This window comes from Lepidothrix coronata, unplaced genomic scaffold (assembly GCF_001604755.1).
Source record: "Lepidothrix coronata isolate B3197 unplaced genomic scaffold, Lepidothrix_coronata-1.0 Scaffold110, whole genome shotgun sequence".
In the NCBI taxonomy this organism is placed as follows: domain Eukaryota; kingdom Metazoa; phylum Chordata; class Aves; order Passeriformes; family Pipridae; genus Lepidothrix; species Lepidothrix coronata.
The window spans coordinates 1,606,486-1,627,853 of NW_016690290.1; the positions used below are offsets into that span (position 1 = coordinate 1,606,486).

Sequence of the window (21,368 nt, forward strand, 5' to 3'; positions counted from 1 at the left end):
CTCGAGGGGTTGTGCCAGGGCTCTGCTGCTGGGCACCCAGGCCAGTGTGGGGCCAGGCTCTGCTCCTGCCCCAGTGGAGGGGATTACCCACAGATGGTGCCTGATGTCTGGCCCAGGAGAGGAGGGGAGAGCAGAGCACTTGGGCCCCACCAACCCTCCCATTCCCTTTCCCTCCTCTCGTGACCGCGTTTGGGTGCAGGCAAAGGCACAGCAGTCAGGGCTACCAGACAAAAACCCCCAAGCAGATTTGATGCATGGTTTTTATTGACTTTTAAAAAAAACAGTTGTTTTAAGACAGTTGTGTGCAGAAGTACCCATGTACACAGAGGCTACAGGCTGAGCTGCCCGCCTGCTCCCAGCCCTGGGTCAGAGCACTGGTCTCTCCCGGTCCCGGCGGGGCGGGAGGCGACGGGTGCTCGGATCAGGCACCGCGTGATGCAGACTAACCTTTGCCAGGTGGGCAAGCCTGGGCACCCCCTCCCTGCCTGCCCCCCTGCCCGTAGCCTCTGCCTACATCTCCTCTATGTACAGTACAGTGGTGCGCCGGCCGCGCGTGCTCCTGCCCGCGGCCCTGCCCGCGACACGCGAGTGCTCGCCAGTCCTAGTGGGACAGCTTAAATAAAACATAATAATAATATAATAATTATCAACAAAAAAAAAAAGAGGGGGTAGGGGAAGGAAGTTAGCAAAAAAAAAAAAACAAACTACTGCCAGGGCAGCCCCGAGCTGTGAACACGCCCTTTGCCAGGTGCCAGCACTGTGCTGCTGCAGGGTTTGGTACCCGGGCTCGGCGCCCGGCGCCTCCACTTGCCCTGTGATTGTCAGGCCGGGCCCTGCTCAGCTCTAACAGGAGCTGGTCTGGCCTCATCACACTAGATTTGGCCTTTCTAGCCACCAGTATAGTGGCCTGGATGTGTCCCTCTCTTCCCAACTAAGATCCAGCCTGGTGTGAGGAGGGAGGTGGGTACGACTGCCAGATACATTGGCCAAGTCCCTGCTGCCGGCACGGGAGCGGGCACAGCCTGGCATGGCCGATGGGAGATGGTCAAGGCACTCGTTGTTGCTTGTGGTTTTGTGGTTTTTACTTTTCTTCCCCTTAAAAACCAGACAAAACAAAAACTAAAAAGCCACCCAGGAAGGTGGAGAGCAGGGCTCGCTGCCACCTGCCTCTGTGCCCCGGGGCTCAGGGCTGCCAGCGCTGGGGCAGCTCCACACCTACCAAAACCCATCACAAAATTCAAGGGTTTAAAGCCCTGCAGACAGAAAAGCTGAATTTCTCCAGCCCAGGGGCTCCTGAGTGCCTGCTCCAGGTGACCAACCCACACCCTGGTGTTTGACGATTGCAGAGAGAAACCTCAAAGAAAAAAAGAGAAGAAAACCCTGAAAAACAACCAAACTGAAGCAGAGAAACAGGTAAGAGGCTGCTACAGAAAAGCCGGACACAAAAGGGTAAAAATCCTCAAAGCCCAAAAAAACCCTGTGGTGATTGTTCCTCAAACAACTATTGCAACCAGGCAGTGTGGGCAGGGCTTCCCCACCTGGGCACAACCCCACAGCCCCCACCCCACTCTTGGCACCGGCTGCACAGGTGGAGGGTCCCTCTCTGGGGGACCTTTTCCATGATTGCCTTTTTCTTGAGCTTTCCAGCACCTCCTAAAAAAAAAAAAAAAACAAACAAAAAACCACAAACCAAAAAAATCACCCCCACCCATCTGATTGACCCAAAGAAAAGTGGTTTTAATGACACCTCTGGGGAGGCAGTTTCCTTCAGCATCTCCCTGTCTCATGCCTGTCCAGCCTGGGAAGCCCTGGGGACCCTGAGGGCACCAGCTGTATCAGACTGGTCTAAACCAAGTGCCACCCTCGCAAATGGAGCAGACTTTGGGATTTCAGCTTCTCACCAGAGCTCTTTAGAGCAACACAAAAGCAAAAGCACGGTTCAATCACCCTCTAAAGCTATCTCTAATCTGTTTTTTCCCAGCCTGAAAGCGAAGGAAATCCTGTCTCCTTGACCCTGCTGCATCCCACAGCCTTGTGAATCCTGCAGCCGCTCACAGAGCCCACCCAGCCAGAGGGACTGGGCTGCTGCTCCTGTGGGTTTCTGAGCTGCCTCCTGCACAGTCGCTCCCAAAATTTGTCATATCCTTCCTCAGTCCTCGGGTAGAGGAGCAGAGATCCTGGGTGTTGAAGTCAGGGTTCCTCTTCATCTCCCAGCCCGGCTGTGCCAGTGATCACCAGCCTGCAGTGGAGCATCGGCAATGATCAGCTTCCTGCAGCTGCCAGCTCCCCACGGATCCATGTGCTGGGACCTGCCTCTGCTGGGAGCCTTCTCCGGAGAAACGAGGCATCGGCTGCCCCAGGTGGGAAAAAAAAACCAAAAAACAACAAAAACCCAAAATAGAGGAAAAAAGAAGCAGCCGGTTCCACTGGTGAGGCTGCGCAGCCGCCACGGCTCCCTCGGCCCCCTCGGCCCAGACGCTGGTGCTCGAGGGGTTCCCCAAAGTCACCCAGCTTCGGGGTGGGGGGTTGTCTTGTTTTAAAAAGAGCAGCATTTGGTTTGACTGTAGAGATGCGAGGCGGCCGCCCCCGCCGCCTGGTCAGTCGCTGATTGTGTTTATAAATCCTTTCTCAGCTGGGTTTCTTAATAATAATAATAATAATAATAATTATTAAAAAAAAAAAGCAAAAAGTCTCCTTTAGCTCTGAACCTGATTGGCTGCTGGAGGCACCAAATATCGCCGAGGTGGCTCTGTCAGCGGCGCGGAACCGGCGCTGCCCGACTGGTGTTCGTCACCCGAGGTCATGAGGGAGCCCCTCGCCCTCTGCCCCGCAGGCAGCAGGACCCGGCAGAGCAGGGAGCCGGGGGCGGCACAGCCCTCAGTTGCCCCGGTAAACCTCGATCTTGCTGGTTTTGGCCAGCATGTCGATGATGTGCGCCTCGAAGTCGGCATCGTGCACCCCCGTCTTCCTGAACTCCCCCGCGTAGCGGTTGTTCTCCCAGTAGTGGTGCCAGTTCCCCCGGCTGTCAGCGCCGAACCCAAAGACGTTCACCTGCAGGGGCAAGGAAGGGAGTGAGCCAGAAACCATCCCCAGGCTGGGGGACCCCCTTGTCTGGGCACCTGCTGCAATGCCAGGGTGATTTTTCTCTTCCCTGTCTCCCTGCACAGCCTTCCCACCCCTCAAGGGTGCCCATCACCGTGGTGTCAGGCAACTAGAGCAAGTGAACGCTGCTGCGGTTGGACCCAAAGAATCCACCTCCCTCCTTAGCCCTGCAAGGTTCAGGATCCCAGCAAACCCACCCCGTGTCAGCCGGGAGCTGAAGGAGCCATCACCTACCTCGTCGCAGACGTGGAGGGCGAAGAAGAGCACCAGCATGCCAGTGGAGGGATAGCGCCCGTGGTGCTCCGTCCAGCGGTCGTGGATGTACTTGAAGAAGGCAGGATTGTAGATCTGTACCTGGGAGGACGGGCTGGGGTTAGTGCTGGAGCCCCAGCCACGTCCCAGTCAGCACTGGCACCCTGGGAAGGAGCACTGGGAACCCTGGGGGCTGATGGGGTAACAGGGGCTGTGGCCAAATAGGTGCTTATGGCATTGTGGGGATGAGCCCCCCGTACCTTTTCTTTGTCCACACGCAGAAAAGGCTTCACAGGCGCATATGTGCTGGGAAAAGAGGAAAGGCAGGTGAGCTCTCAGGGGTCCCACCCCCCCATCTCCAGCCTGAGCTGCCAAGGGATGCTCTGGGAGGGAGGAAGCAGTGAATGCCCACTGCTCCCAGGGGAGCTGTCCCCAAGGTAGGTGAGTGACCAGCCAGGTGCTGCTGGTGCCCACTGGGTACTTACAACCTGATCTGGCCAGTGGAGAGGGCACTGGCGATCCAGAGCAAGTCCAGGGTTTTGAAGGGCACCAGCACAAAGCTGACGTTGGCGGGCAGGTTCTTGGCACTCTCAGGGTACATGAAGTGGTGTGTGGTCCGACCACCCACGTCACCCTCAAAACCCACTGTGGGGGCCTGGTTCATCCTGGGGAGAGAGCCGGGAAGGTCACACCACCCTCCCACACCACACACCCACCCCGTGCCTTGCAGGTGACACGGATTTCCCCCGAATGCTGCCAAGGAGCAGTTTCCCAGCCTGCTGATGCTCAGAGCGCAGGGATGACATGAGGGTCCCCCCCAGCCAGCCCAGGGGAGGTGGCAGGGCTGGACCCACTCCCACCCATCCCAGCACCCAGAGGTGCCAGCATCTTGTGCTGCCCGTGGGGCTGGGGGGTGGGCAGTGCCCCCGGCAGTGCTCCCCGACCCTCCCTCACCGCATGACGAAGTCGTGCCCGTCGATCTCCGGCCCGTAACCGGAGCCACGCAGGTTGCCTGAGTTGCCGACCACGGCACAGCGGCGGCAGCGCCGCGGGTCACGGGAGCGGTAGGGATCCTCTCCTGGCACGATCTGGAAGAGCTTGCTCAGGACCTCGTGGGTGTTTTGGGACTTGAACTGGGGCTGCAGCATCTGCAGGGAGGGAAGGAAGGCAGGGGGGCATCAGCCAGTGACCCCCCGTGCCAGAGCACATCACAGCATTCCCATCCCTGTGCTCACCATCCACCACCTCTGCACATCGGGCGGCAGGTCCATGTTCTCCTTGGTCCACACCGGGGACACGCTGCCGTCATAGCGCCCGTCAAACCAGTCGGTGGCCCCGGGCTCCTCGGCGGGGCAGCGGCGGCAGGCGCAGCCCCGGGGGTACGGCCCCGCCTTGCTGAGCCGCTGCATTCCGGCGTAGCCGGGCACCAGCTTCACCCGGTGGATGCCGCCCAGCCCGCCGGGGTCCAGGTAGGCGATGCTGTGGTGGGAGTAGGTGAAGAGGAGGGACATGACGAAGACGAGCAGGAAGGCGGTCGAGAGGAAGCAGAAGCGCAACGAGCACTTCATGGTCGGCGGGTGGCTGAGCCGGGGACGGCGCCCGCTCCGGCACAGGGCGCGGGCATAGGGCGCGGGATGGTGTCAGCCGGCCAGCAAGGCTCCCTGCGGGAACGAGAGCTTTAACTCCCTGCGGTGGCAGTGGGGTGGGGGGTGATGTAGAGCCCCCCGTGCCCCACCGCACCGGGCTCCTACCTGCTGGGCTGCAGCTTTCCATCCGCGTTCTTCAGCCGCGGCGAGGGCCCCCGGTGGCTCCGAGTGCCAGGTAGGGAGCATCTGCTGCTGGCCCCGGCCGCGGGGCTCGGGCACGACTCGGCTCGCCGGGCTCAGCCGCGGCACCGCGTCCCGGCGGCTCCTCCGGGTCCCGGCCCCGGCTGGCGCTCAGCTGCCACGGTGCTCGTCATCCCCGGGTTTAGCTGATCCGCTGGCACCGGGCCCGCAGCTCCTGGCTCGGGAACGCGGCCACCACGACACCGGCCTGGAGCGGGAAGGAGGGGACAGCGGGTCGCGGGGCGGCGATAGAGCCGGCAGAGCTGGAGGAGGGCGCCAGGGGCTCAGGAGTTTATTCCCCACCGAACGCGACAGAACGGCTCCCGGGCCATCCCTGGCACAGGGTACGAGCCATCCCCAAAGGGGACGAGCCGGCGCAGGTTCGAAGGGAGCCGAGGTGCCGGCACCGCTGTCTCTGCCGGGGAAACCCCCGCAGCTCCCGGGCTGTGCCCTCCCTGTCCCTGCCAGACAAAGGCTCAGCCACGAACTCGCCTACGGAGCCGAACAAGGGGCTCCTTTCTGTAGGCTCAATCCTTTTTCTCTATCACGCCATGAGCAGCCCCTCCAAAACCCTCTTTGCCGGCTGCTGCCGCCGCCGAGACAGCCGGGAAGCGACTGTTCCTCAGCCTGACGGGCACCCCGGGGACCGACGCCGGGACTGTCCCCCCCACCCCGAGTGGCAGCATCCCTCAGGGAAGGTCACCCGCTCGCTCGTGATCCCGGCGGGTAAAAATAGCCAGGGCAGAGGTGCCGGCGCCTGCGCCCGGGCAGGGGCGAGAGGAGCGGCCAAGCCCCCCGAGCCGGGGGGAGGGCAAAGCCAGACCCCCTTCCTTGGCCAAATTTTAAAAAAAAGGCTGAAAATCCCCTTTCAGCCCAGTTACTGAGGTGGGACAGGATCCAGCATCTCGGGAATGGAGATGTGACCTCCCCTCCAGGCCTTTATTGAGGAGAGGATGACACCCCCCCTCAAGGCCAAACCCTGCAGTGGCATCATCTCCACAGCTCAGCCCTGGCCCCAGCTAGGCCAGCATGAGGCTGGCAGCACTAATTAGGAGCTAGCAGGCACCAGGATGCCTCTTCCCTAGGAAAAACATCCTCTGGAAGACGCTGGTTTTCTTACAAGGGACAGAGACTGCTGCACCCCTCAAAAACTCCTTGGGATGGGGGGAGACCATGGACCCCAAAATCTCCCCCAGCCCATTGCATAGATGCCTCCTGCCCAAATCCTTAACCCACCGTCAAATATTTGTTCAGGTGGTGACAGTCTTTAAAGGAAAGAGCCAAAACCCAAGGGCACATCCCAGTCCAAGTCCTTTCCCAGGCTCTGGGGGAGGCATTTAAACACAACTACATGCCACACACATGTCCAGAAGTGACTGCAACGAGTTCCTTGGGTTGTTGCCAGAGGGAAGAGCAGGGTGGTTGTTTTGCATATAGGGGAGTTTGGGATAAAGCCAGTACAAAGGTATATTCCCCCTCAGATGCACAACACGAGAAGGATTTGGAGGTAAAAGGCGATTTTTGTGCTTTTTTTCAGCTGCGACATGGCAAGGGACGCCAGGCAGGATGGGCAGAGCCCCTTCCCCTGCTCCCGCCGCTCACCATCCCACGGGGCTTTTTAAAGGCTAAAGGAAATGAGCTATCACGTGTGCTTGTGTTATTTTTGTTCCTGGTGAAAAGGGGGAAATCCCTTTCCGGCTCCCCAGCACAGCCCGGTCCTGCCTGATGCATCCCAGCCCTGGCAGCATCTGGAGCACATTTTGTGCTGGTCCCCCCCGACCCGGGGCCTCCCGGAACTGCCCCCGACCACAGCGGGGGGGAAAACCCCCCCTCCAGCCCAGCTCATGCGCGGTAAAAGAAGCCTTAAATCCCAGCGGCTGGTTTGAGTCATCATTTTCCTAGCAGGAGCTGGCAGCTATTTCCATCTGCACTGGTCCTTACAGCCCCCAGCAGGCACAGGGCACCCACACATCCACATGTACCCCAGCAATTTCCATGCCCTCCCTGCCCAATCCTAACCCAACCCGCCTCCACAAATAAAACCCCACTGCAGGAGCACTTTGCACCAGATTTTTGATGTTTCCTTCTTAAAATAACAAGGGATTTCAGAATTTCTCCTGTGGTGAGTAAGCCCAGCAACCCAGCCATGCCACTAAATACCCTTCCACTCCCAAATTCATCCCCAGGATCCTAAATTGTCTCCTGGGTCCCCTGTGCTCATCAAACACAAGTTTCTCTTTGATTGCAGGAGATAATGAAATGAGGCTATTAAAAGGTCCCAGCAAATTGCTCTGCTGCTTTTACAGCTGGATGGTTTTTTCCAATCATACAATCCTTCATTTCAGGACGAGTGCTGGAGTGATGTGACCGACAGCCCCAGGGCCTGGAGGATGCCTGTCCCTTCCCCATCAGCTGTAATGCCACCAGGCACATCCCCACCCTTCGTCTTTAGGTCTTCTTGCCTTTGTTTGCTTGTTTCTAAGATATCCTGAGGTTGTTGGCACCAATTTCCAGGCTGGTAAATGGCAGGGTGGGCACAGGAAGGAGCTGTCACTGGGAGATGGGATGTCACCCTGTTTGGGGCAGGGAGAGGAGGGGAGTGGAGGAGCAGGGGCAGCACTGCCTGCACCAACTGCTGCTCTTCCCAGGGATGACGGGGCTGAAAATTCCCCTGGAAGTCCTCAGGAGATGCAGGTAACCAGGTGCCACCCATCCCATGGCCCCTGTGCAGGGACATCACTTCTGCCACCACCAAACCATTGACGGGGTGCCAGAGCGGTGCATGGCTCTTGCAGGTGGAAGAGGGGGAAGCACACAGGGACCCCTTGGACCAGACCAGCATCTCTCCTGCTGTCATGATGGAAAAACTGAGAGTTAGGGCTGGGGGTTTTTTTTGACAGGGAAGGAGTGGATGTGAGCTGAGTCTTCTCCCACCTCCTTCAGCCCCAGGCAGAAACACCGAGTGGTGACCTGTCCTTGTCTCAGACCCAACTTCAGCGAGCTGGATTATTACAAAAATGTATAAAACTGTCCTAATTTCCTTTCTTGCCAGGCCCGAGCGCCACCAGAGGTTGCAGCCCCGCAGGCAGAGCGCTGAGGAACGCGCCCCACTTGCCTCCACGTCAGCTCCTGTTAGCCTGGAAGGGACCATACCCTGTCCCTCTGCATCACGGGGCTTCCAGAGCCTGACCAAGAGCTGGTGAGAACAGCACAGGTAATGAAGAAGGTTGTCTCCTGCATTGCCCATCCAGAGGGATTATATTTTCCCCGTGAATTTTTTTTCGTCCCTGGAAGCTGGATGGGAGAGGAGCAGGGAGCAGACCCGGTGTTGGCACAAGGATGTTTCTCCCTGCTGTGGATCAGTGCCATGCAGGACCGATGGCCAGTAGTAGCTGAGCACCAGGTATTAAGAGAAGAAGCCAATTTCATGCATTAAGCCATTGCCACATCCCGACAGCAGCGAAGACCTGGTAACTTATTCTTCATCCTTTTAATTAATCATACTCTTATCAGCCAGCTCAATCAGCTAATGGAGCCAAGTTAATTGGGTTTCCCATGTTTTAAACCCTACTTGCACCCCTGGTTGCCAAGAGCAGCAATTCCAGCCTTTCCTTGTTCCTGGCCTCTGGAGGGGTTATTTTGGGTTTGTCCCTCAGCGCTGGGATAAGGCCAGGAAAAAGCGTGGAGACCAAATCCCCAGCACAGAGCTGGGACAGAGCCAGCCTCACTGAGGCCATTTCCTATGGGATTTGGGGGCACAGGGGAGTGCCAGCAGTGGGAAAGCTCAGAATAGAAGGCTCCCACCCTTGCTGGTGGATGGGTCTTGCAGGGACTGGTTCAGCAGCATCCTGAGCCCCTCGGCTCAACCGCAGTGGGAACCCTTGGGGAACTACATCAGCTCCAACACCCTGAGCTGCCTGACGGGGCCATGCTGGGTGGGCACCCTCCCTGTGCAAAGCCATCTGGCCCCAAGGGGAGCCGGCTGCCCGCTGCCAGCCACACTTCCACCTCACCCTCCCACAGCCACAGACTGGGATCAGCACAATCTGCCTGGTCTGTGTCCCCCTCCCTGCCTGGTGCAGCAGGGCTGCATCCCACAGACACCCCTGAATCAGTCTCTCTCCCTCCCTCCTCAGGTGCCTGCAAGGACGTGGCCACACCACAGACATGCTCCCCAGGACGGGCAGGGCCCCTGCTCCCAATCCATCACTGCAGCACCCTGCGAGCCGCCGGCAGCACCCCGAGCGTCCCCGCTGGCTGTCAGGAAGGAACCACTCTCCCTCCACCACTGCTGCTTGTTTTACCAGCCTGGGCCCTTAAGGTTTGTGCCTGATGCCTCACCAGGAAAATATGTGCAGGAGTGTGGGACGGGCAGATGCTGCACCAGGGAGGTGCCGCCACTGCTGCCGTTTGTGGCCCTTTGCCCTGGGAAGGTGAGCAGGGACACGGGGCCCCACTGCACTTTCCTTTCCTCCACCCTGGGTCTCATCAGCACCGAGGCTGGGAGGCAGTGGAAAACCAAAGGCTTTCCTTTGGCTCTGGAGGGCTGGTTAATGGGTGCTGTGACCCACAGCCGCCCCCTCTCCCCCGGGGCACAGCCCGAGCTGAGAACTGCAAACTTGGCTCACACTGTGGGTAAACCAGTCCAGGTTTGCTCTGCCTGCAGGCAACACCCAGAGGCCTTTGATGTCATTAGGGAAATTGTACCTATGAGATTTTATCACAGGGAAGTTATGGGCCTCCCAGGCCAGAGGCCATCAATCCCAGCACAGCCCAGTTACAGCCAGGGACTCCCATTAAATGTAAAATTAGAGCAGTTCCACTGGCAAGGGCCCCTGACTTCTCTCTGCTAGCTGGGGCTCAGACACCTGGGGAGAAGGGGGAGCATTTCCAGCTTCCTAATTAGCCCAATTACTGCTGCAGATCAAAAAAGTCCTTTGGTGGGGACATGGTGGCACCCGGAGCAAAGTGACTGCAGCTTGTTCTGGTTTCCCAAGAGCGATTGTTGAGGGGGTTATTTTAGATCCCCAGCACTGAACCACCCCTCCAGTAAAAAAAAAAGAAAATCCATATATCACAGTGCAGATATACAGATAGATGATACAAATTTTTGTATATATTTACCACTTATCCATGTGCAGTTTTGGGGGTATCTTTGGGAACTTTGCCATAGAGCTGGGACCTAAATCTCTTGCATTTTCCAAAAAAAAAGCTTATGGAAGATACCGACGGCAAAGAGCCACATGAAGCCAGGAGGTGTCCCGGAGGGCAGCGCAGAGCCCAGCAGGGCAGGGAGAGGAGGTTCCCAGCCTCTCCCACCACATCCCAAGCCCCCGGGGTCCAGCGGGCTCTGATAAATCCCGGCTCACGAAGAAGCACTGAAGCCGGCCAAGAGAGCAATTCGCAGTTTGCACTCGTGCAAGAATTTGATGCGGCGGGAGCAGAGGAAAGCCGTGGAGCTGCCGGGACCTCGGTGTGCCGAGCTGGGCAGCATCGGGCGCGCCGAGAGCCCGCAGCGAAACCGTCGCGCCCTCGGCACCGCCAGAGCCCTCCACCGAAAAGGCGGCAGTTTGGGGCTTGTTTGGGCATGAAAATCCAAGCGTTCCCCCAGCGAGCGGCTGCCGGGGCTCTCCCCGCCTGCCTCCGGCGCCGGCGAGGCGTGGGCGGTGAGCGGAGCGCGCCCCGCCGATCCCGAGAACCGCCATGAGCTCCTCGGAGGAGAGGGAAACGCTTCTGACAGGCAGCTGCCGCACACAACCGGCAGCGGGGCCGCCGCTCGCTGCCAGATGGGGACAGACAGACAGACAGACAGACGGGCACGCGCGCGGCTGGGGTGGGGTTGGGGGCGGCGGGCAAGGCAATCCCCCCCAGCCCGAGCTTCCCCGCTGCCGCCGCGACCTCTGGCTCTGATGGAAGGAGAAGAACAAGGAAAACCAAGTCCAGAGCGCTGAGGAACTTCCCGTCGGCTCTCACCGCCTTGGCCACTCAGGGCTGGAAACGGGGGAGCCCCAGATAATGCGGGGCAAAACTGCCTCCATCAGCCCACACGTCTTCCTGGAGGGAACCTCAGCAAGTTTTGGGGGTTTGGTGTGATTTGGTTCCCCCCGGCCACGTGTTATGATTGTTGGCAGCAGGAGGGGACTCGGCCCTTCCGCCAGTCTGAGCCTGCACGCTGCCGGAGTGATGTCCTCCCCCCTAAAAATTCTCCTGCTGGGATGGGAAGCCCTTGCTCCAGGGAAATATTTGGGAGCTCTGGGATAAGTGCTCTGACTCTGCAGCTGGAGCCTGAGCAAAACCTTGCCTTTCCCCTGCGCCAGGAGCACCCAAGCCCCTGGCACGTGTGAGGACCCCTTGCATCACCAGGCCCTGAAATCCAGGCTCTGGCACCAATTCCACTCTGGCAGCCGTGCCTCAGCCAGGGAAACACCACAAAACAGTGGGACAGGCACACCAATGAGATCTCACACCAGTGCCCATGCTGGTGCCCCACTCACAAACAGAAGCAGGCAAGGGACATCGCCTGCTCTGTGACACAGTTTCCTACCCTGTCCCCAGGGACGCTCAGGCTGGTTGTGAAATCCTGGCTGCCACTACCTATGCAATGGGCGCCATGTGTCACGCAGCCATGTGTCACACTGCTGCTGAGGGACCTCACACTGGCACTGGTGGGGACCGGGGTCACCCGCAAACAGCCCTCCCAGCGCGGTCCCCTCTGTGGCCACCCCAGCTCTGCACACAGTATCTCGGGGCACTCGGCTGGAGGGAAGCAGCTCCGTGAGCCCCAGCCCCGACACCCCTGCCAGGGCCAGCATCCTCCCCGGTATGAGTGCATCACCCCGGCAGTGCCCTGGAGCTGCAGCCCGCGGCCGGGGCCAGCGCATCCTCCCCGGGGCCAGCACCGCAGGGCCCGGGCCAGCACTTCGGGCCAGCGCAACCTCACGGGTGCGAACCCGTTGCATCCCGGCTGGATCCTCCCGGCGGCCAGCACCCAGCACCGAGACCAGCACCCAGGACCCGCACCTGCACCCAGATTCGAGGCCAGCACCCCAGGGCAGCGCATCCTCCCGGGGCTATTCAGCACCCACCGCATCCCGGGTGGGTGCTCCCAGCAGCGGGACCGGCCGCCAGCACCGGGACCTGCACCGAGGAGCGGGGCCAACAACCGCGACCACCACGCCGGGGCTGAACCCAACGCACCCCGTGTGGATGCCCCCCGGGACCAACCCCCAGCCCCGGGACCAGCCCGCAGCACCGGGGCACTCCCGGTCAGGCTCCCCCGCCGCAGCCCGCCATCCCCGCCGCCTCCCCGGCACCGGTGCCCCGAGCCGAGCCCAGCCGAGCCGAGCCGTGCCCGCACCCCCGCCCCGGGCCCGTCCCCGCCGCGGTACCTGGCTCAGCTCCGGCACGGCCCCGCCGCCGGGCTCACCCGGGCGCCGCCGCCACCGCCCTCCGCGCCGTGCGGGGCCGTGCCGTGCCGTGCGGGGCGGGGGGCCGGCCCCGGCAGCCTGGGAGATGTAGTCCTTGGCCTCCCGGAGGGGCTTGTGGGACTTGTAGGAGGCGAGCGGGGCCGCCTGCGCCCACCCGCCGCACTGGGATCTCCGGGATCCCAGCCCGGTACTCACCCCGGCACATCGGCACCCCCAGCCCGAGTTAACGGCGTATCGGCATCCCCTGTACTCAGCCCCCGGTACTCATCCACCGGGATCCATCCACCCCAGTACCCACCCGGCGCATCAGTACCACCTTGCACACTCCCGGTACCCAGTCCGGTACCCACTGCGGTACGTACCTCGGTTCCCATCCCTGTACCCACCCGGCTCTCAGGCATCTCCAGTATCTACCCCGGTCCCCAGCCCGGGACATCGGTACCCCAGTAGCCACCCCTTGTTATTCACCCCGGTACCCACTCCACCGCACCGGCATCCCCCAGTACCGACCTCGATCGCACCCCAGCACCCACCGGGTACCCGCCCTGACCCCCACTGGGCACCGACACCCGCGCCCATCCTCTCGCTGCCGAGATCCCTGCGAGGAGCCGGGCTGAGTCCGGGCAGGCTCGTGACAGAGATGACCCAGGGCGCTTAGGGGTGCGCGCCGGCGCCGGGACCCATTTTAGGTCAGAAAACACCAAAACCCTCTTTCCCCCTTTGCAAGCCCCCCGGGTTGGCGAGAGGGGGGAGGCGGATTTTGGGGGAGGGGGGAGCGGGGGGGAGCAGCACCGGAGTGCGCTGTGCCTTTAAGCGGCCCGTGCCCGGCCGCGCAGTGCACGCTGGGAGTTGTAGTCCCTCCTCGCCCAGCGCCCCTCAGCGGCAGCAGGGGCTGGACTAAAGCTCCCAGCAGGCCCTGCAGCGGTGGGGCGGGGGTGGTTATGGCGGCGGAGTGGAGCGCGCTCCTTCTCACCTGCCGGCGCGACCAGGGCGCCGTGTCCGCCCTGCAGCGAGGCAAGCGGCGGGGCGGGCGCCCTCCCTCCCTCCCTGCCCGCCGCGGCGGGGCGGCGGGGACCGGCTCTCAGCGGCGCCCGCCTCTCGCTTGGCAGAGCTGGAGGTGCGGCGGCTGCGGGGCGCCCTGGGCCCGCGCCCCCCCGCGCTGCTCCTGGCCGTGGAGGACCCCTGGGCCCGGCTGGGCAGCGGCGGTGCCACCCTGAACGCCTTGCTGGTGGCGGCCGAGCACCTCAGCGCCCGCGCCGGCTGCACGGTGAGGGCTGGGAGCCTCGGGGGGGGCTGGAAGGGAGAGGAGTGTCTGTGCCGTCCCCGCCGACGTCCCGACTGTCCCCTGCCAGGTGGTGACCGCTGACGTGCTGAGGGACGCCCGCATCCTCATCCTGCACATGGTGAGAGCCGACCTGCAGCCCGGCGTGGGACCCCGCGTTGCACCCGCTCCCTCCCGCTGACCCCGCCACGTTCTCGGTCCCACCAGGGCCGCGACTTCTCCTTCGACGACTGCGGCCGCGCCTTCACCTGCCTGCCCGCGGAGGAGCCCGGCGCCCCGGCCGAGGCGCTGGTCTGCAACCTGGACAGCCTGCTGGGGACCATGACACACCGGGTCTGTGTGGCCTGGGGAAGGGGCCCTGGGGGTGGGTTCAGCTCCCAAAATGGTGGGAGGGGTGCTGGGTGCCCCACGAGGGCTGGGCCCCTTCCCTGCCATCCCTGGGCACGTGGCCCTTCTCTCAGCAGCTCTGTGTGGGCTCCCCGCCCGGCGTCTGGGTCTGCAGCACCGACATGCTCCTCACCGTGCCCTCGGCACCAGGTCAGTGAATGCTAGGCTTGCTTTCAGCTCCTGCTTTAGCCTGGGACAGGGTTCTGAGCCAGCAGCACAGCTGGTTCAGCCTGCACTGTGCTCCCACGAGGGTGTGGGTGCTCGAGCATTCCTGTCCCGTGTGCGGTCGGCAGCACCTGTAAGGTGGCCCAGGCTGGATGGTGATGTCACCTCATCTGCCATGGGCCCAGTTTTCAGGCAGCTGTGCCCAGTGTGGGTACGTGCACTGCCCCAGTGGGCACTGGTCTCTGTCCTTCTCCCCAGGGATCAGCTGGGATGGCTTCCAGGGCGTCAGAGTGATTGCGGTGCCCGGGAGCCCGGTGTATGCCAGGAACCACGGGGTCTACCTCGCTGATGAGCAGGTCAGTGGCAGCTCACCCTTCAAGGGACACTCCTTGGAGGTCCCCACCGCTTCATCCCCTGGCTGCTGCGGTCCCAGCACTGCTGTGGCTGCTTGACTTGGGGCTTCCTGAGGAGCTCATTGGGGTGGTCTCACTCGCAGGGGCTGGTGCGTGACATCATCTACAAAGGCACAGAGGCCCGGATCCAGCAGTGTGCAGGGCCTGATGGCACCGTCCCACTGGTACAGCATGACCTGGGCATTGGTGACCCTGCCAGCACCATCCTTTGTGTCACCACAGCTGCAGCCTCAGCCCTGCTGTGCCCTGACAGGTCTGTGGGATTGTTTTCTTCTCCTCGGACGCTGCTGAGCAGCTTCTGGCCACCCACGTCATCCCTCCTCTGGATGCCTGTACCTACATGGGGCTGGACTCAGGGGCACCTCCCATCCAGGTGACAGTCCCTCCATGGGGGATGGGACCCCTTGCCACATGGGTACCTCTTCTGGGCATCTCTGTAGGGTCTCTTTGCACCCACAGCACCAGATTTGGGTGGGAGAAATGGTGGGAGGGAGCATCCAGTAGTAGGGTGGGGATCCGAGTGGCTGCACCTGATAAGTCCCTTCTCTCCCCAGCTCTCCCTGTTTTTTGACATCGTGCTGAGCATGGCAGGGGGGATGACGGAGAAGGATTTTGTGAAGGGTGGCAGCGATGCCAGCGTGAGGAGCGCCCGCTCCGTGCTGTGGACAGCTCTCCGTGGCTTCCCTCTTAGCATGGGTGAGTGCTTCCTTCCACCTTCTAGTGGAAGGTGTCCCTGCCATGGCGTTGAAACTAGATGATCTTTAAGGTCCCTTCCAACCCCAGCCATTCTGTGATTCAGTGCTGTGGTGAGTGTGTGTGATGTGACCCATCCCTGGGCTCTCTTCCCCTGTGTATGGAAAGATGGAGTGGTCAGGGCCTGGCAGCTCTCTGTGTCTCCCCACAACTGCAGGTCCCCAGATCTTCTCTCCCCACCCCTTCAGCTGGGGACGTTCAGCCTGTCCTGGGCTCATGGGGGTGTCAAACACACCCATATTGTTTGCTGGCATGCTGAAATCTCTCCTGCCTCCCCCAGCCTGCATCCCTGATGCATCCTATGACTACATGACCACCTCTGCAAGTGACCACATCCGCAGCCTGACTCTTCTGCCTGGCTCTGCCAGTCACCTCCGCTTCTGCAAGACAGCCCATTCCCACGTGGATGTATGTGCTTCTACCCCGAGCCTTGCTCATGCAGGTTTTCTGGGGGTTGCTCTGGGCTGTGTGCCTGGCTCCTGGTCCCACGTGCCTCTGTGCCCTTGGCAGCAGCCCTGTCTCCTGGAGGATGGCTCTTCGGTCACCAACTGCCTGCTGGAAGGAGCTGTGGGGCTGGCAGCTGGCAGTGTCATCCAGCACTGTCACCTCCAGGTACGTGACTATGGTGGGAATGACCCTGAGCTCCCAGTGCACTGAAAGGGCAGCAGTGTGATGTGGTGCTGGCTAGGATAGGGGAGCCACAGCTGTGAGATTTAGGGTGCCCTTCCTCTTCAGGGCTGCCTTTTGGCTGGTGGCTGTCAACCTCCACAACCAAGGGGAGAAGGCTGTCACCTCTGGGCTGTCCCTCCCTGGGGATGAGGGCAGACTCTCTCCTTGAGGGCTCAGTTATGGCTGAGAGCCCTGGAGGCTGTCACCTGACCTGAATTTCTGTAGTTCATGTCCTCACAGCCCTGTGACAAAGCAAATTATGTCCTTCTGCCACCTGCCTCATGCTGGCTCCAGCTTATCTCCCGGGGTGGTTGTCTCCTTCCAAGATCAGGATTTGGCTCTGGTTTGGGGGCAAGCCATGCCACTCCATGCTCTGCTGCCTCTTCCTCAGGGTCCCCTGGAGATCGGTCCTGGCTGCCTCCTCTCGGGCCTCGATGCAGACTCCTCCCCAGCCCTGCGGGGCTGTCCCCTGCGTGACATTGTCCTGCAGGGCCACCACGTCCGGCTGCGTGACCTGCCCTGCCGTGTGTTCACTCTCACCGGCCGCCTCGACGACTGGCAGGTGCGGGGACGGCGAGGAGGCACGAGGCTCCCCTCGAAGCCAAGGTGTAACCGGCCCCTCTGTGCCCCTGCAGAGCCCTGTGGAAGAGGCCACCTACCTGAACGTGCCCTGGCCTGAGTTTTTCCAACGCACTGGCATACGGTAGGTGCCGTGTGCCAGGATGGGAGAGGAGACCCAGCTCCCGTGGGGATAGCTGCAGTGGGAGGTGTCACAGCCACCCCTACCCATCCTTAATCCCTGCTCCCCTCCTGGAAGGTGTTCTCGAGCCGCAGGGCAGTGCTGATGGGCTCTCCCTCCATCAGGGAAGGGGACCTTTGGGACGCCGAGACGCCGCGGAGGAGCCGCTGCCTGCTGAGCGCGCGACTGTTCCCGGTGCTGCATGCCTGCCAGGCGCTGGGGCTGCAGGACGTGCTGTGGCTGCTGGCCCCGGCTGGGGGGGCGGGTGAGCGGCTGGCACGCTGGCGGACGGCCTGGCGCATGTCCTGGCAGGAGCTGCTGTCCTGCCTGGACACGGCGGCCGAGCTGGGCACCCGCCAGGCCCTTTTCTTCCTGCAGGGCCAGCGCAAGGTGCGGCGGGTGCTGCTGGGGCGCCAGGACAGCAGCCTCCTGCCATTGGCCCGTAGTGCTGTCCACGAGGGCTACCATGAGGCTGTGCTGGGCACGCTGGATGAAGGTAAGCTGGACTCACACGAGCTGCATCTCTGGCTATCTAGACCGTTCAGTGCTCCCTGCCTCCTTCAGTGACCACACCTATTGCAGGAACCCGTGGGGGTGCACCCACAGGGCATCCAACAAACCTGTGTGGGCACAAGCCATTTGAGTCCCACTCCCTTGGAGCTGGCTTATGGCAGAAGTGGGCTGGTTTGGGGTGACCTGCAGCCTCCTTTAATTCTATTTTCTAGTTGCCTCCACGGCTGGTGATGCTGGTGTTGCAGCACGAGCGCTCGCCTGCATCGCCGAGGTCCTGGGCTGCATGGCACGAGGGGAAGGGGGCTTGCGGAGCGGCCCTGCTGCCAACAGGGAGTGGGCCTCGGCTTTTGGGTGCCTGGAGCGTGGGGACATTGCCAGCGGTGTCCGGGAGCTGGCTGCCGAGCGGCAGAAATGGATGAGCCGGTGAGGCTGGGGCTGGCAAGCAGCAGCTGCCCTGCCCCAGGCACCAGTGCAGTCATGGAGACGTGGCAGTGGGCTCAGCACTCCTCTCATCCCAGGCCGGCTCTGCTGGTGAGAGCGGCTCGGCATTACGAGGGGGCCGAGCAAATCCTGGTCCGGCAGGCGGTGATGTCCTCGTGCCAGTTTGTCGCCGTGGGGCAGGCAGAGCTGCCACCCTTGGGGCACTGGGTGCAGGTGGCTTGTCCGGCCCGCCTGGACCTCTCCGGTGAGTGCATCCCCCCAGTCAGATGATCCGTGTCTCACCCCTGTGGTGCTGGGGAAAAAGGAGTCGGGGTGCCCTGAGGGGGCTGATGCTGAGCCTTGGCTCCAGGTGGCTGGAGTGACACCCCCCCCATCACCTACGAGCACGGGGGGGCCGTGGTGGACGTGGCGGTGCTGGTGGACGGGTGCCGGCCCATCGGTGCCCGGGTGCGGCGCATCCCTGTGCCAGAGCTGCGCCTCGTCAGCCTCAGTGGGGCCCCACCGAGCCAGGCGGTGATGGAGCTGGTGTGCCAGGAGCTGGAGCACCTACAGGATTACTGCCAGCCACATGCGCCAGGTGAGGTGTCCCCACCTGCACAGCCCAGCTCTGCACCTGCCATGGCCTCTTGGTGCCAGGGTTTTTGGGGACAATGGGATGAGGCAGCAGGTATCACAGCAGGCATCAGCTTTACCTCCTCTTGTTTTCAGGAGCCTTGCTCAAAGCTGCCTTCATCTGCACCCAGGTCGTGCAGTTCCCCTCACAGAAACCCTTGCAGGTCCAGCTGATGGAGAATTTTGGGAGTGGCTTTGAAGTGCACACCTGGTCCATGCTGCCCCACGGGTCTGGCCTGGGTAAGTCTGCAAGGAAAGGGCTGGGCAGTCCCTCCTGCACCAGAGAGTCACCAGCACCAGGATGGGGCATCCCCCTTGCCACTCCCCACCCTTAGGCGCACACAGTGCCTCACTGCCCTGCCTGTGCTCCCTGCAGGCACCAGCAGCATCCTGGCGGGAGCGGTGATGGCATCGCTGTACCGGGCGGCTGGGAAGGCTGCCAGCACCGAGTCCCTCATCCACGCCGTGCTGCACCTGGAGCAGAGGCTCACGACAGGTAGTGGCCTGGGGGAGCAGCCGGCCCACGGAGTGGGTGTCCCAGTGGTGGCTGAGGACCCTCTGCCCTGCAGGTGGTGGTTGGCAGGACCAGGTTGGTGGGCTCGTCCCTGGCATCAAAGTTGGAAGGTCAAAGGCCCAGTTGCCCCTCAGGGTGGAAGTGGAGCAGATCCCAGTGCCTGACGGTTTTACCCAGACCCTCAGTGATCACTTGCTGCTGGTGTACACAGGGAAGACTCGCCTGGCCCGCAACCTGCTCCAGGTAATGCCTGGGTGCCCCTGGGTGTCACAGGCTCTGGCCTCTGCTCCCCCTGTGGCCTTTGGTGCCTGTCCCCTTCACTGGTGCAGAGCTTTGCCACCCCAGTGGGAGCTGACACCCAAGGCTGTGGGTGCAGCATTACATCCACAGGTGCTGCCGAAGCCAGGGGGATGGTGACAGGGACATTCTGGCCTCTTGCAGGACGTGGTGAGGAACTGGTATGCCAGGCTGCCCTCCATCGTGCAAAACACTGATGCGCTGGTGAGCAACGCTGAGGAATGTGCCCAGGCCTTGAGGCAAGGTGTGAATCCCCTTCCCTGTGCCAAGCCAGCCCTTTTAACAGCTGAAGAAACACAAACTTCCTGGGGAGAGGCTGTGCAGTCCTGGAGGGGGCAAAGGTTGATGGGTGCAGGCTCTTGCAGCTGTAAAAGTCTCAAATCCTCTCCCAGACACACCCTCGCCAGGCAACGCCCCAAAATTCAGGCTTGAACAAAGATTTTTGAGGAAGAGAGGGTTAGACATGCTGTATCTGGCTGATTTTCTGTGAGCCATTGGTGACAGGGCTGAGGGCCATTCTTGGCCTGTGCAGCGGGTTCACTTGGCTGCTGGGATGCTGTGGAGAGGAAGCCAGAGCATTAAAGCAAGCAAATCCTCCCCCTGTGGAGGATTAAAAATAAACAGCAACATGACAGGGCTGGGGTTGCCTGCTCAGCAGGCAGAGCTGGGAGGAACTGGGGAGAGAAGGCAGAATTTAGCTTGAGCTGAGCAGGAGAGGCAGAGACAGGTTTGTGCCCTTCGGGCGAGAAGCAGAGACAAGTAATTTGCAATCTCCCCTTCCCTGCAGGTGACCTGCCGCTCATTGGCAAGTGTCTGGACCGCTACTGGCAGCAGAAGAAGGTCATGGCCCCTGGGTGTGAGCCGCTGGCCGTGGGGCACATGATGGACGCCCTCCGGCCCCACGTCCACGGGCAGTGCTTGGCCGGGGCCGGCGGTGGTGGCTTCCTTTACGTCCTAACCAAAGCCCCGCGGCAAAGAGAGGCTTTGCAGCAGATCCTCGCTGGCACCGAGGTGAGGTGTGAGCTCCCGGGAGGTTCACTGTCATGGGCGGTTTGCAGGAGCTTTATGTAAGAGAGCACGAGGAGCATCTCGCCCCACCGCGCGTGGGATGTGATGGCTGGTTGTCCCAGTGCCCTCCCTGGGACCTCGGAGGTGAGAACAGGTCCCTTGCTGGCTCCTGTCCCAACCAGTGACTCTTTATTTTTCTAGGGGCTGGGCAACTTCAGCATCCACAGCATCGAGGTGGACACAGGCGGTTTCTCCGTGGAGGTTGTGGGATGTGATACGAAGGATGGTGCTCACCCTGGAGAGGACAGGGCTGTGTGAAGGCCTTCAGCCCTGGCCAGTTCCTGGCAGATACACAGGAAATCCTCACTGCTTTAGGGGCAGCCCCAGCAGGTGCCTTAGGTCTTGATATGGCCTTTTTGTGCTGCTGCTTGCCCCAAAAGCCACAGAGGCTGGAGAAGCTGTGATGAGCTGGGCAGGCACAATTCTCCCTGGAGGGTGGCCTTGCTGGAAGGACAGTTTGCAAGGGCCTCCAGACTGATTTTGCAGTTTCACTCCAGTTTTTACGGTTCTCCAAAGGGAAAAGACTAGCATTTGTGATGCTGCCTCTGGCAGGAACCTTCCTGCTCTTCCAGCAGCAGGGACCCACACTGCCTGTTCAGCACACAATGCTCCTGCACCAAAGATGCACCTGGATGTGGAATCAAGACCCTCTCCTGTCCTGAGAGACTATTTCAGTGTTGATATAGTGAATAATGAAAGCAAGCTACTAACTCCTGCAGTCAGTCTGAATAAAAGAGCTTGTTCCTAGCAAGTGTTTGTGCCCCTCTGTCCCTGGCAGGGCTGCTCCCAGGGAGAGCAAGAGCCCAGCAATGCGTGGGCAAAGCTTTTCTAGGAGTGGGAATGGCAGAAACTGCATGCAGGGGCTGGTCATTGCCCTCCACAGCCCTAGGTGATGGGGACAGCACCAG

General features: G+C 61.4%; 2 protein-coding genes and 1 long non-coding RNA gene across 4 annotated transcripts; 2 read left to right on the plus strand and 1 right to left on the minus strand.

Annotated features, from left to right (window-relative positions):
* Positions 1-246: 246 nt before the first annotated feature.
* On the minus strand, positions 247-5,186 carry ST3GAL2 (ST3 beta-galactoside alpha-2,3-sialyltransferase 2). Its single transcript, XM_017824422.1, has 7 exons — positions 5,106-5,186; positions 4,590-5,015; positions 4,309-4,502; positions 3,840-4,019; positions 3,615-3,660; positions 3,337-3,456; positions 247-3,051 (listed from the first exon to the last, which is right to left on the minus strand). Exons 2-7 carry the CDS (start codon positions 4,920-4,922, stop codon positions 2,878-2,880), a joined length of 1,047 nt encoding a protein of 348 aa, XP_017679911.1. The 5' UTR covers positions 4,923-5,015; positions 5,106-5,186; the 3' UTR covers positions 247-2,877.
* Positions 5,187-8,266: 3,080 nt separating this feature from the next.
* On the plus strand, positions 8,267-10,678 carry LOC108501969. Of its 2 annotated transcripts, none has more exons than XR_001876315.1 (3): positions 8,267-8,394; positions 9,317-9,613; positions 10,393-10,678. It is a non-coding gene; the product is annotated as an uncharacterized LOC108501969 (long non-coding RNA). The 2 variants fall into 2 exon arrangements; XR_001876316.1 differs by having other exon boundaries at positions 9,317-9,501.
* Positions 10,679-13,548: 2,870 nt separating this feature from the next.
* On the plus strand, positions 13,549-21,340 carry FUK (fucokinase). The gene is made up of 23 exons (XM_017824164.1): positions 13,549-13,621; positions 13,717-13,874; positions 13,960-14,010; positions 14,097-14,222; positions 14,354-14,426; positions 14,700-14,797; positions 14,938-15,018; positions 15,108-15,227; positions 15,409-15,550; positions 15,888-16,015; positions 16,118-16,219; positions 16,668-16,838; positions 16,912-16,979; positions 17,141-17,511; positions 17,741-17,951; positions 18,047-18,213; positions 18,319-18,546; positions 18,678-18,821; positions 18,958-19,077; positions 19,151-19,338; positions 19,537-19,636; positions 20,180-20,403; positions 20,602-21,340. The coding sequence occupies exons 1-23, from the start codon at positions 13,549-13,551 to the stop codon at positions 20,716-20,718; spliced, it is 3,261 nt and encodes a 1,086-aa protein (XP_017679653.1). The 3' UTR covers positions 20,719-21,340.
* The last annotated feature ends 28 nt before the right edge of the window (positions 21,341-21,368 follow it).

Excerpts from the sequence above, each read along its gene's own strand:
- ST3GAL2 (XM_017824422.1), bottom strand. The coding sequence starts at position 4,922 with ATGAAGTGCTCGTTGCGCTTCTGCTTCCTCTCGACCGCCTTCCTGCTC. Across the intron at positions 4,503-4,589 it reads ATGTGCAGAGGTGGTGGATG|ATGCTGCAGCCCCAGTTCAA; the intron begins GTGAGCACAGGG and ends CCCTCCCTGCAG. Across the intron at positions 3,457-3,614 it reads TGCGTGTGGACAAAGAAAAG|GTACAGATCTACAATCCTGC; the intron begins GTACGGGGGGCT and ends CCGTCCTCCCAG.
- FUK (XM_017824164.1), top strand. The coding sequence starts at position 13,549 with ATGGCGGCGGAGTGGAGCGCGCTCCTTCTCACCTGCCGGCGCGACCAG. Across the intron at positions 14,427-14,699 it reads CACCGTGCCCTCGGCACCAG|GGATCAGCTGGGATGGCTTC; the intron begins GTCAGTGAATGC and ends CCTTCTCCCCAG. Across the intron at positions 16,839-16,911 it reads GCCGCCTCGACGACTGGCAG|AGCCCTGTGGAAGAGGCCAC; the intron begins GTGCGGGGACGG and ends GTGCCCCTGCAG.